Source organism: Tenrec ecaudatus, chromosome 6 (genome assembly GCF_050624435.1).
Source record: "Tenrec ecaudatus isolate mTenEca1 chromosome 6, mTenEca1.hap1, whole genome shotgun sequence".
NCBI lineage: Eukaryota > Metazoa > Chordata > Mammalia > Afrosoricida > Tenrecidae > Tenrec > Tenrec ecaudatus.
Genome location: NC_134535.1, coordinates 48987605 through 49001346, shown reverse-complemented (window position 1 = coordinate 49001346; position 13742 = coordinate 48987605). Strand labels below are relative to the sequence as shown.

The window sequence follows — 13742 nt, the reverse complement described above, 5'->3', positions numbered from 1 at the left end:
CGCAAGAAGCAGCGAAAGAAGCTAGAAGTAACACACAGACATGCTACCAACTAAAATTGATTGACAACCAACCATTTCAAGAAGTAGCAAATGATCAAGAACCCTCCAGAACTCAGAGGAAATATCTCAAGAAACGGGTGAGGCTCTGCCAGTGCTCACTGCTCTCTGCCAAGGCCTCTGGAAGACAGCTGCCCGGACAACTCAGTGGAAGAGATCTGTATTCGTGCCGCTCTAAAGAAGTGTGGCCCAACAGAATGTGAGAACACTAAACAGCATCGCGATTGTGATATGAAAGTAAAATCTTGCTGAAATAATTCAACAATGGTGTAGCAGTTAAACAGAAACTCTATCCTGTGGGATCCAGAGCGACAGCCAAACAGGTTCTGAGGAACAGTGTGTGTCATTATGGGGGGAAAGGACGATTGCAGGCACAAGGGCTTGTCCCGATCCTGGAATTGAGAGAGCTAATGCATTTTCCAATGGATTTCTAGAGTCCCGAGGCTTGCAGGCCTCCAGCAGGTGCACACGTCATGGCGTGGACAGCGACTTAACCTTGGACGTCCCTTAGCTCTCTGAGGAGGAACAATCGGTGGTCAGTGTCAGGAGGAGGCATCAGAAGGGAGTCGGCTGCACTCGGGGTGGGACGGACAAAGCATCTGATGGCTCTTAAAGACAGGCAGTCTCGGGCCGCAGAGTGAGCAGCCAAGGGCATGCAGCAGACAAGCGTTATGTTAGCACCTTTATGGGGGGGGGGGCTATTGAGGGGATGATTTTCAGTGTGGAGAGTGTGCATTAGGTTTTTTTGTTTGTTTGTTTTGTTTTTTGTGCATTAGGTTTTATCTCTATCTCTGGACAGTGGAAGTCTTCTTCCCCTAGAGCCAGTCTTCCAAGCCCTGTGGATGTGAGCGTAGAGATTAGGCCTTTTATACTCACTTCCAGGGTCTGTTTTCCACACTATCCAAATTCAGAAGATGACTCGATCCAAGCGGGATGTTATTGCAGGGTCAGATGGATCTTGTTGAAAAGTATGGAATTCCAGAAAAAATGTTTACTTGTGTTATATTGACTGTGCAAAGGAATCTTACCATGTACATTATATCAAGCTGTAGAGTCTTGAAAAAGTGAGAATTCTAGAGCACTTCATTGGGCTCATGTGGAACCGGTGCATAGACCTAGATGAACAGTGTGACAGGATGTTACATGGTTCAAAATCACAAGAGGCCTATGTCAGGATTATATCCTTTCACCATTCATATTCAGTCTATATGCTAAGCAAATAATCCTAGAATTCTGACTTATACAAAGACCAACACAGAATCAGGATCAGAAGAAGACTCATTAATACCCTGCCCTAACCTTGGGCCCTGAAAGCGAGGAGGATTTGAGGCATTTGCTGAAGATCAAAGACTATATCTTTCAGTGTAAATTGCAGCTCACTCTAAAGAAATAAAAAGTGTCACAATTAGGCCAATAGATAAATCATGATGAACCAAGATAATATTGAAGTTGTCAACAATTTTGTTTTCAGTGAATTCACAGTCAACCTCATGTTAGCAGCAGTCAAGGGATCAAATGATGGACTGCATTGGGCACACATGCTGCACAACATCTCTTTAATATGCTACAGGGCACGTCATTTGGGGGATCAAAGTGTGCCTGCCTCACTCACCTCAGATGCATGTGAATGCAGGACAATGGATGAGGAAGACCGGAGAAGACTGATGCATTGGAATTATGGTGTTGAGGAAGAATATTGAAAGCACCCCCAACTTCCAGAAGACCCAACAAATCTGTCTTAGAGCAAATACAGCTAAAATAACTCTTACAATAGAGGATGGCAAGATTTTGTCTTAGGAAGTTTGGATATGAAATAGGAACTCTTAAGACTAGGACCTGGGAAAGGATATTGTACTTGGCAAAGTAGAGGGTAAGCTATAAAGAATAAGACCCATTAGCATATGGATTAATGTGGTGGCTGCAAAAATGAAGTAAAACATAACAAAACTCTGAAGATGGGTTAGAGAATACTTTGTTCTGCTTCTTGTAGGGTCATTGTGAGTTGGAACCAACTCTTAAGGCCCTAGGAACACTAACTTAGTGGTTTTATAAAAATCCCTTATGACTTTACATTTTATATTTTGAAAATGCATTCTACATTATGAAAACTTGTAGATATTTCCACATACTTGTTTATTTATTCATGTCACTAAGTTTTAGCACACTAAAATGTGTACTAAGTCTGAAAAATGAAATTACTTGTAAGAATAATATTTAGTAGTTCCTATAATATTTTTCTTGGGTCAAGATAGACAATTAGTTCTATAAAAAAAACCAATAGCTGCAAAATTTACTCTTATGAAGACATCAATGAAAATATGGATGCTATAGCAAAGTGTAGTGAAGAAATCAGATGGCCATCCAGCTCTCACACAGAATAGTGTCTTGGGTCTTAAACCAAGTTATCTATCGAAGTGAGGTGTCAGTAAAGTCCACACAGAAGAAATACACCAGCCTGTGTGAGCAAAGGATTTTAAATAATAAAATCTAAGATCACAGGAGGGAATTGTATTAGAGAATAAATTCTGAGCACCTGGCTATGGATGACAGTGCCCAAAGTCCCCATTTCAGAGTCCCTGTGGAAATTAAACCTCCATTGAATTCCCTTGGACCATTGACTAGGGATGTGAAGAGTCTTGCATTCAGACAGAGGGCATTGGACAGTGAAGCAATGCAGATATAGTTTGGTTAAACTTTAACATAATCATTTGTTTTCCCTTTAGACCCATTTTTAATTGATTTATTTTGTTATTTTCTGCTTTCTTTTGGACTGAAGTTTTTCTGTGTTTTATTTTGGGATTTTAAAAATGTCTTCCTTCATATGAAATCCAGGATAGGTAAATCTATAGACAGTAACTAGATTAATAGTTTTTAGAGTTATGGCAAGGGAAGATAGGGAAAAGAGGGGAACTAATGTGTACAAAAATGGATAAAATCTTGTAAAATTGATTTTGGTGATGATTGCACACTCTAATATATTTAAATCATTGAATATGATAAATAAATTATATGCTAATAAAATTACTAAAATATAAAAAAAAAGTGATCATAGGATTCTGGTATACAGGCATCTAGAAAACAACAAAACCAAGAGCAGTTAAAATATAGAAATATCTACTGATTGCATTGTAGTTTAGAATGAATCTCCTAAACCAATGAAATCACAAATAGGAAACACACAGGCTTATAATTTTATTGTTATAAAATAATTTAATGTAAGTTAATAAAAATTCTCACTTTTTCAGTAAATTCTGTTCAACATGTTTTGTTGCTTTCTATTAATATAATATGTATGATCCACTTTTCTAATTTTTAAACATAAAGTGTTTTGGAATTATTAAACTCTTAATTACTTTATACATTCCCAATTTCTCTACACTTGGGTACTCCTAGCTGACTATTACTGTGGCTTACTGAGAAATATGTCAACTTGTTTAAAGTTTGCTTTTGATATGTAAATCCTTTAAGCATACTTACAAAAATATGAGTGCAAAAATAATTTAAAAGGATGATTATGATTCATGACATAAGTTTGTTATAATTCTACATCATAAATATTGTTAAAAATTTTATTTTATGCTATTAGATGTTCACATGAATATTTTTATATTTTATATTATTATATTTAAATCCACCCAAGAAATTGAAATGCTATATATTTAATATGAGAAAATAGTAATATTGTCATTATCATCTTAAACAATTAATTTGATAATTTCTTTGGAAAATAATATTCCATCAATTTTTAATGGTTAATTATTCCCAATAATGTGTTTTTGCTTTAAAAAACATGTACTGATATTTCTTAATTCCCTTCACTTATCTCACATCACTCTCACACGCCCCTATTTCCTAGACCTTAACTTAATATAATCCTGTAATTAAGCTTTTGCCTTTGACTAATATTTTGGTATTTATCTGTATAATAGTTACTTACATATTTGTTATCTTAATACAAGAATGCTTTACTATCACTTATTTTTACACTAGATATGCTTTCTGTTTTACTTTACTTCAATAATGTCTGTTCTATATACTAAAAATACTTATATCCTATTTTATTAAATTTTCATAATTACTTTGAAATTAATGGGCCTAAGTTCCCTTCAAGCTGACTTCTGTTGATGTCATTTCAGTGATATAACACAAGACTGTTTTGTAGCATAGTTAATAATTGATAGCAAAGCGTCATACAGTTCATAAGAAAGTTAATTTTATGAGGGTTTATAAAACTGAAAACCTCACAATCAAAATCTGTTTGGTAAGTTCCCAGTAGAAGTTAGGCAATAGAGATGTTATACGTATAATAAATGGGCTCTTATTTTTTCAAGAAAATTGTTGAATAATTATTTTAATTCTTGATTTTCTAATATTTTAATTATATAATTCTGAGATATTTTGGTAACGCATTTATTATTAAAACTAACTTAAGCAGTCATGACTTTTTTTTAGCATTTGTTTGGAATGTTTCATCAATTCATGTATATGATCCAATAGGAATTCTGAAGTAAATCAGATTTGCCTCTGAAATCTTACCATTTCAATTTCCAGTTATTTGTTTTAAGAAAAAGTCAGTTAAATATACTTTGAAGCACACATCTAAATAGATTTTATCATATGTATCATATATTTCATTATAAATCACATGGAAAATTTGCATTCCGATGTTATGTAAATTAATGTCATTCTATATTTAATCTAGTGTTTTTTTCTACTCCCCCAAACCTTCTCACTCCCACAGCACCAGGAAAAGTTGTGAATCTTACAGTTGAAGCCTTCAATTACTCAGCAGTGAACTTGATTTGGTACTTACCTCGCCAACCAAATGGCAAAATTACCAGCTTCAAGATCAGTGTCAAGCATGCCAGAAGTGGGGTCGTAGTGAAAGATGTCTCCATCAGAGTAGAGGATATTTTGACCGGGAGGTTGCCTGAGTGTCATGTAAGTATTATGCAACACGCTCCATCTCTCAGAGAGCTTATATAAATGTATATCTTGATGTTTTCAGCACCTCCATACGATATATTTTATCAAACTCGATTGTTAATTATTACAGTATGTGGCTACTTTGTCAGATGGTTTGAACTTTGCTATGGTGGTATGTTATGTCAACAATATTTCAAACACTAGTCGGGTTACTCATGGTAAACAGCTATCAGTGGAATTGCTATCCCAAGATTATGAAGAAAGGCCTGGCTATCTCCTCCCCAAATTAACCAACAGAAACTCTCTAGATGAAACTTTCCTGAGTGAAAATTAACCACATTTTTCAACTTGGCACATCATTCGGAGAGAGCAAGCACTGGGGGAGAATCTGACATTTGATAACGTGGAGGGCAGCAGTAGAGAAATGCTCCATGAGATGGGGTCTCACAATGGATTCAAGTTTGCCAATGATCATGAAGATTGTCCCAGGAATGGGCAATATTTTGTTCTATTATTTATGGGGTCACCATGAGTCAGAGGTGACTCAATGTCAACTGTCAACAAGTATTAGTTCATAAACTCATGTTATGAACAAATAAAGTAGAATAATAAAAGGGTATAGGAATTCAAGCTTAAGAGATTGAATCACTTATCACTCAGTGGCTCTTGAAGAAATTCTAGAAAACTGCAGAATTTACAGCAGTCTTTGGAGGATGGAGGATCGAAAGGACACATGTAGACTGTATGTGTGCATGTTACTTGGGGGAGGGGAGCATTTCTGGTGGAGGATCATGCAAAATAGCCACGGTGAAAAGATGCAGGTAACACCTGGACAAAAAGATAATGTTTCCATTTGGCAGGAAGGGAGGGGAGTAACTACGTGGGGGAATATTTAAGACTAGATTTGCAAAGTAGATTGATTTTTGCTGTCCCTATCCTTGCATTGTTATTTGCATTTATCCATTGTTGTTTTTAAAATGTCATGATTTGTGATCTTTTAGTATTAGTGATGGAGACCAAAACACAATTTTAAAAATACTTTAATTTTTAGAATTCACAGTATTTTCCATTCCAGTTTAAGATACATTTCTAACACATTCACATCATTTGTATGATGGATTTCATCTTTTAAGTACTGTAAGGAAAAAAGCTAATAAGAGTAGGAAGATAATGATGCTTGACATTCCAAAGAAGTGAAAATATTCATTTATTTGGTGATTGCTCTTTTCACATATTTTTAATTTATTACTTTATATTTATAGTTTTATAGTTTTGCTGTTTTTACATTATTTCTGAAAAAATATAGCATTGCTATTGAGTTTGTTCTACTTTATAGTAACTCTATAGGACAGAGTAGAACTGCCCCATCTAGTTTCTGTGTTAGAGTCAGCTGACTGAAGAAACAAATCCAGTTACATTTGTGTATGTATAAGAAATAACTTTATATTAAAAAGGAATTTTATGTTAAGAAAACATTCCAGCCCAGTGCAGATCACGTCCATAAATCCCATATTAACCTTCAAGTCTGATCCTAGTCCATAAATCCCTCTCCAGACTCACTGAGAACATGCAATATTGCAAACTGCGTAAAGATTACAGGCGAGTGGGTGCAAAATCTTGTTATCCAGTGGTGGTGGAAACATCTCCAGGGATCTCACAGGTTTCAGCGTGTCTCCACATGGCTTGTCAACAGGAGGGAGACCCGGAGAGAGAGTGTGGCCCACCTCCACCGAGAAAGAAAAAGCCCAGTCCCGAAAGCCATTTATCTCCTTTGCTCCTCAATCAAACCGCAGTCTGTTTGATAGGCTAAATTCTGCCCACATGTTCCTACAGGAGTGATGTTGGACTTTAAAAAACCCCTAATTATTACAACCCACGCTTCACTCTTAGTCATCGAGTTGACCTGAGATTATGTAACTACCACAGTTCTGAGACTGAACCCTTTGGAGCCCAGGGCCGCATCTTTCTTCTAACGAGTGGTTAGTGGGTTCTCTTGGCTGAGCATCCAACCACTTTAATCCTGGACCACCAGCGCACCTCATCTTTATTCTAAGCCACTTGAAATTCTCTTTATAATGGAAATTGTAGTGGAAACTTGCAATACAATACTCTCTTCCGAACTATAGATGTAAGTGAATGTAATTGCCATCTAACAGAATTGTTCATAACTTGAATGGATAAATTGATCTGTTATAATTGTGCACTAATAAAACATTTATATATTCAACAACATTCCACTTCTCCTGTTCTCTAATAGCTAACGTGTTATTTTCCCATCGATCTTTTTTCCTTCGCCAGGAAAACAGTGACTCTTTCTTATGGAGTACGACCAGTCCTTCTCCAGCCCTCAGTCGAGTTACATCTCCCTCGCGTACGACATACTCCTCTAGCGCGATGACAGGGAGCAAGATGAGCTCTGTGTGGAAAGAGCCGATCAGTTTTGTGGTGACACAGTTGAGAGCGTATACGACATATCTCTTCGAAGTTTCTGCCGTTACAACTGAAGCAGGTTACATCGACAGCACAATCGTCAGAACTCCAGAATCAGGTATGTTTTTTGTGGTTGTTTTTCAGAAGAAGAAAAAAAAGAGTGAAATTCTTTTAAAAATATTTTTTCACCTTTTTCATATGGATTTTTAGTTAACCTCTGTTCCCCTTTCAGGAACTCTTTTTGTTTTTCTGTTTACAGATAATAGGCAGCTCGTCTTGGGCATCTTAAAAATTTCATCACCCTTTTTTCAGTGCTATAGTTAGCGTCTGAAAGATTCTTGATCTAGTAGCATAATTCTAAGATCAGCATTTCACATTCTGTGATCTCAGCAATTTCACTGACAATCACCTCTTCTCTTCTACCTATTTTACAATCATACCCTCTTCTCACTGCTTCCGAATGTGTGATCACACCGGGAATAGCAGTTATCAGGCGATTAACTTTCAATGTCCTGTCAGATGAAGACAGCAAGTATATACTTTCTTATATTCTCTTGTAGCCGCTCTTTTCTCATCTAAACTATATAGTTAATAGCTTCCTCATGAGGCTGCTGTTAGGATTGGATGAGCATAATTAGATATTATTATTATTATTTCTGGTTCTCAGAGTACCTATTTCTAAGTTTGAGTATTTATATATTTTTGATAGTACTATATCAATATATACACCAATTATATATATAGTGTTTAAGTTGTATAGTTTTGAGGTTGCCGATATAATCATTGATAAGTAACTTTTTCTATTGACATCATTATCCGCTATTATTTGGCATCATGTATATATGCTTTGTAGTTGTTTTCCTTCTTTAAACAATCATCTTCAATCACATCATCTCCTTAGTTCATACTTTCATGGAGGTTTACTCACATTTTGTAATGTAATTAAAACACACACAAAATTCAGTATTTGAAATTGTTACATTTCAGTTAAAATAATAAAATTCTATTTAAAAAATGTAAAAGCATCTATAAGAATACTATAAAACCATAATATTTATTATTTTAATACTGTTTTATTGGGACATAATCCATGTATCATAATTCAATAGTTAAATCATATCAAGAAGAGTTTTATAATAATTATAACAATCAACTATAGGACATTTTCTTCTTTCTTCTACTCCTCCTTATTAGCTCCTTACTTCTCCCCAGCATCCCCTGCAATGCCCCCAAAAACCCTTAATCCAGTGACTGTCTATAGACTCACCCATTCTGGATTTTATATACCAACAAACAAACAAAAATAAAAGGCTAAAATAGAGAAAAAATTCAGTTGAAGAAAAACAAAAAATATTAAAAACTAGAACAACTTTAAAATGGATCAAAAGGGAGATAAAATGATAAAGTGTTAGCTTTTAACCTAACTACATCTGCCATAATTCACTCTCCAGTGCACTGTGTAACAGCAAGGCCAGCCACGTCCCTGGTCTATGTGCGGAGGGATTCACCGGAGGCTTCTTCCACATATTTGTTTTAATAAATCATTTTATTGGGGCTCATACAACTCTTATTACAATCCGTACATATATCTATTGAGTTAAGCACCCTTATACAGTTGTTGCCCTCATCATTCTCAAAATTCGCCTTCCACTTGGGTTCTTGGAATCAGCTCATTTTCCTTCACCCCCTCCCTCCCCTCTCCCTCTTCTCTCAAGAACTCTTAATAACTTATAAATTATTATTTTATCTTAACTTATACTGTCTGGTGTCTCCCTTCACCTACTTTCCTGTTGCCCATTCCCCAGAGAGGAGATTATATGTAGATCCCCAAGATCGGTTCCCCATTTCTAGCCTCCCTTCCCTCACAGTATCGCCACTCTCACCGTTGGTCCTTAGGGGTTCATCTGTCGTAGATTCGCTGTGTTTCCAGATCCCATCTGCACCACTGTACATCCTCTGGTCTAACCAGGTTTGCAAGGTAGAAGTGGGACCATGATAATTGGGGAGAGGAAGCATTTAAGAACTAGAGGACGGTTTTGAGTTTCATTGTTGCTACACTGAACCCTGAGTGACTCACTCTTCCCCACTACCCCTCTGCAAGGGATGTCCAGCTGTCCACAGATGGGCATTGGGTCCCCATCATGCACTCCTCTCATTCACGATGACATGAATTTCCCTCCTGCCTTTGTTGCTTGAAACCTGGTCCTCTCAGCCCTTCATGATCACACATGTTGGTGTGCTGCTTCCATGTGGGCTTTGTTGCTTCTGGGCTAGATGGCCGCTTGTTTACTTTCAAGCCTTTAGGTCCCCAGATGCTATATCTCTCAATAGCCGAGCACCATTAGCCTTCTTCACCACACTTACTTATGCACACATTCATCTTCAGCGTTTATGTGGGGAAGGTGATCACACAATGATGGTTTTTGTTCTTTGGTGTCTGCTACCTGAACTCTTCAACACCTCGTGTTCACTTAGGCTTGTGTGCTTCTTCTCTGTGGGCTTTGTTGCTTCCTAGCTAGATGGCCCCTTATTTGCCTTCAAGCCTTTAAGACCCCAGACCCTGTATCATTTTGATAGCCAGGCACCATCAGCTTTCTTCACCACATTTGCTTATGCACACATCTGTCTTCAGCGATCATGTCGGGAAGATGGGTATCATGGAATGACCATTTAGCAGAGCAAGGTGCATTGTATTGAGGGAGTGTGTGTGAGGAGGCCCAATGTCCACCTGCTACCCTACTACTGAACCTATAAGTATATGCACATAGGTCTATTTCCCCCATAATCATAAATATATTTACATATGTACATGTCTGTATTTAGACTTCTATGTTTGCCTCCTACTCCTTCCTCTATTTCCTTACACTTTCCTCCTGTCCCACTGCCATGTTCAGCCTTCATTCTGGTTTCAGTAATTCCTCTCAGTTACTTTTCCCTTGGTCACTCCCTACCAGTTCTCCCATCCCCTCCCTCCACTGGTTTTGAACCACTTGTTCTCTTCTCCCTGGGTTTGCCAACACCTCCTCCCTTTCCCTACCTCCCACACTCTAATGTCCCCCTGAGACCATTGGTCCCGTTATTTTCTTCTCACATTGTTTGTCCAACCTATCTTATCTAGGTGGACCTGCAGATATAGTAATATGTGCATAAAAATGCAGATGGTTTTGACAGCACCAAAGTGGCACATAAGAACATGGTGTCGACAGCAGCAACACCAACATGCTAACAAACAAAAAAAGCCACTGACATACAAAATTTAAAAGAAGAGGGGAAAAAAAGACAGCAAAAAAAACCCCACAACCGTGTTAGCAGTTCGAGGTCTGTTTGTTGACTTTTAGGGGTGTTTTCTGGACGAGTCTGATAGGGTGCCACGTCCTAGCCCCAGAGTCCATCCTTTATACTCCCTCAGGACCTCCTTGCTCTGCTTCCCCCGCCACCCATTGCACACCCCCAGTGTTTTGCCTCAGTGTGGTAGGGTCAGCTCAGTCGCACATCCCCCACTGTATGTCAGGTGCTGTCCCATGTAGGGCCATGGGTCAGTGCAGGATGTCGCATCACGCTGTGGGGCTGGCTGTATGGTCCTCTCTGTACAATGGGCCCTTCGAGCTGTGCTATCGTCCTCTGAGCTTGGTGGGCCCAGGTGTGCTCCGCTCCGTTCTTCCTCCTTCCTTTGCTTCAGCTTCCTTCTGGGTGTGGTGTGGTAGGTCAGTTCCTTTCCCACACCAGACGATCTATTTTCATTTTCTGTGGTACTCCCTTCGATTGTGGGGGTCGGGCTAATTCTGGTTAGGGCTGGCGTATGGTCCAGTCTCTTTGTGTATTCCTCGGCACTTTATGTTGCCTTCCTGGTTTGGTGTGTCATGGTGGGGTCCGTATGCATGTTCCAGTTCTGTGGAGACACAACCAATACTCTCCCCCATGTGGGTTAGTGCCCTGTTCCCCTCATACCATCCACTCGGTTTCTCTCCACCCCACTTCTCCCTTCCCCTGCCCCACTTCCCCTTCTTTATGCTGGGCTCTCAATGTAGCTCTGTAGGTGTGGCCTGCCCTCCCTCCAACTATCTATGCTTTCATCCGTTTATTACGAGATAGGTGTTTATTCTTCTGTTCCTGGCATGCTGATTGTACTTACCTCAGGGGACTCATGTTATACCTGTCCTTTTGAGTCTGGCTTACCTGGCTTAATGTAATTCCTTCCAGCTCTTCCCACGAAATAACGTGTTTCATGTGCTCGTCCGTGCTTTTCAGTGCTGTGTAGTACTCCATTGTGTGTATGTGCCAAAGTTTACTAATCCACTCATCTATCAATGGAAACTTAAGCTGTTTCCAAGTCTGCGATTGTGAATTGTGCCACAATAAACATTGGAGCGCATATGACTGGTCGTGTTTTATTTGCTGCTTCCACCTGGTATATGCCCAGTAGAGGGATGGCTGGGTCATAAGGTAGATCAATTTCCATTTTCTTTAAGTATCGCCAGATTGCTTTCCACAGGGGCTGTATAAATCTGCACGACCACCAGCAGCGGAGGAGGGTTCCTTCTTCACCACAGCCCCTCCAACACTTGTTGCTCTCTGATTTGCTGATTTTGGCTAGCCTCAGGGGTGTTAGGGGGTATCTCATGGTTGTTTTGATTTGCATTTCTCTTATGGCTAAGGACCTGGAACATTTTATCATATGCTTATTGGCCACATGGGTCTCCTCCCTAGTGAAAGTTCTTTTCAGTTCTTTTGCCCATTTCCTTAGGGGGTTAACTATTTTCCTCTTTTTGCAGATCATGATGGTGTTGTAGATTTTAGTAATGAGCCCTTGGTCTGATGTGTCATTACTAAAAATCCTCTTCCAGTTTGTGGGTTGTCTTGCCACCCTCTTGATGAAGACTTTTGAGGTGCACAGGTGCTTTAATCTTATTAAATTCCATTTGTCAGTTTCCACTTCACCTGTGTGTGTACCCTTCCCTATTGCAGGGAGCCTATGAGCCAGTGCTCTGAGTCCCAATTCCCTCCTTGATGGTCCTGATGGTTTGGGGTTTAACTTCTAGGTTTGTGATCCACCTTGAGTTTATTCTTGTGCATGGGGTGAGGTAAACGTCTTGTTTCATCTTTCTACATGTGAATATCCATTGTTTCCAGCACCACTTGTTTAAAAGGGCATCTGCTTCCACGTGGTGGTTTTGGGACCCTTGTCAAAGATCAGTTGTCTATATGCTGATGATTTTACTCTTGGGCTTTCTATTCTTTTCCACTGGTCTGAGTGTCTGTCGTTGTGCCAGTACTATGCTGTTTTGACCACTGTAGCTGTGCAATAGGCATTAAAATCGGGTAAGGCGAATCCTCCAACTGTGTCCTTCTTCTTGAGGAGTTCTCTGCTAATTCTGTGTTTGTTCCCTCTCCATGTGAAATTGGTGGTCAGTTTTTCCAATTCTGAAGAAGGTTGATGGTATTTGAATTGGTATAGCATTGAACTTGTAAAGTGCTTCAGGCAGGACTGTCGTCTTTACTATGTTGAGCCTTCCAATCCATGAGCAGGGGATGTTCTTCCATTTGTGGAGGTCGCTTTTGGTTTCCTGTAATAGGGTTTCATAGTTTTCCTTATATAGGTGTTTAGAATTTTTTTGTTAAATATATTCCTAGGTATTTCAGTTTGTTCTTAGCTACTGTGAAGGGCACTTCCTTCTTAATCCCCTCTTCCATGGCTCTGTCCGATGTGTATAGAAAACCTACTGACTTCTGTTTATTGATCTTGTATCCTGCTACTCTTCCATATTCCTCTATCGCTGTAAGTGCTCCAGTTCCACATGTATTTTTAATCACTTCATATGCATGTGAAAGTTTGACATTGAATAAGGAAAACCAACAAAGAATTGATACATTGGATTATGGTGCTGGTGAAAAATATTGAAACTACCCTGGACTGCCAAAAGAGAAAACAAATCTGTCTTGGAATAAGTATGGTGAGGATTCTCCTTAGAGGCAAGGATAGCATGACTTTGTTTTATGAACTTTGGACATGTAGACTCGATATTGGACCATAGAGACCAGTCCCTGGAAAAGGACACCATGCTTGTTAAAGTAGAGGGGTAGCAAGAAAGAGGAAGGTCCTTGACAGGATGAATTGGTACAGTGGGTGCAACAAGGAGCTCACACGTAAGAACAATTTTGAGGATGATCAGGACTGGGAAGTGATTATTGCTGGTGTACACAGTGTTGCCATTAGTCAGAACCAATTCAATGGCACCTAACAACAATAACAACTGTGTGTATTTAAAATAATGCTATCTTATTTAAAATATATCTCTAATACATGTTTATATTTGTCTGTGATTATTTCA

The 13742-nt window shown here is 38.8% G+C and overlaps 1 protein-coding gene across 2 annotated transcripts in view; it reads left to right on the top strand.

Annotated features, from left to right (window-relative positions):
* The window catches only part of PTPRQ (protein tyrosine phosphatase receptor type Q), a 251561-nt gene that overhangs the window by 29629 nt on the left and 208190 nt on the right, over positions 1-13742 (top strand). For both annotated transcript variants that reach the window (XM_075551228.1, XM_075551227.1), the window contains 2 exons: positions 4799-4998; positions 7282-7531. In XM_075551228.1, the coding sequence (XP_075407343.1) occupies positions 4799-4998; positions 7282-7531 (450 nt within the window). The remainder of the gene's footprint in view (positions 1-4798; positions 4999-7281; positions 7532-13742) is intronic.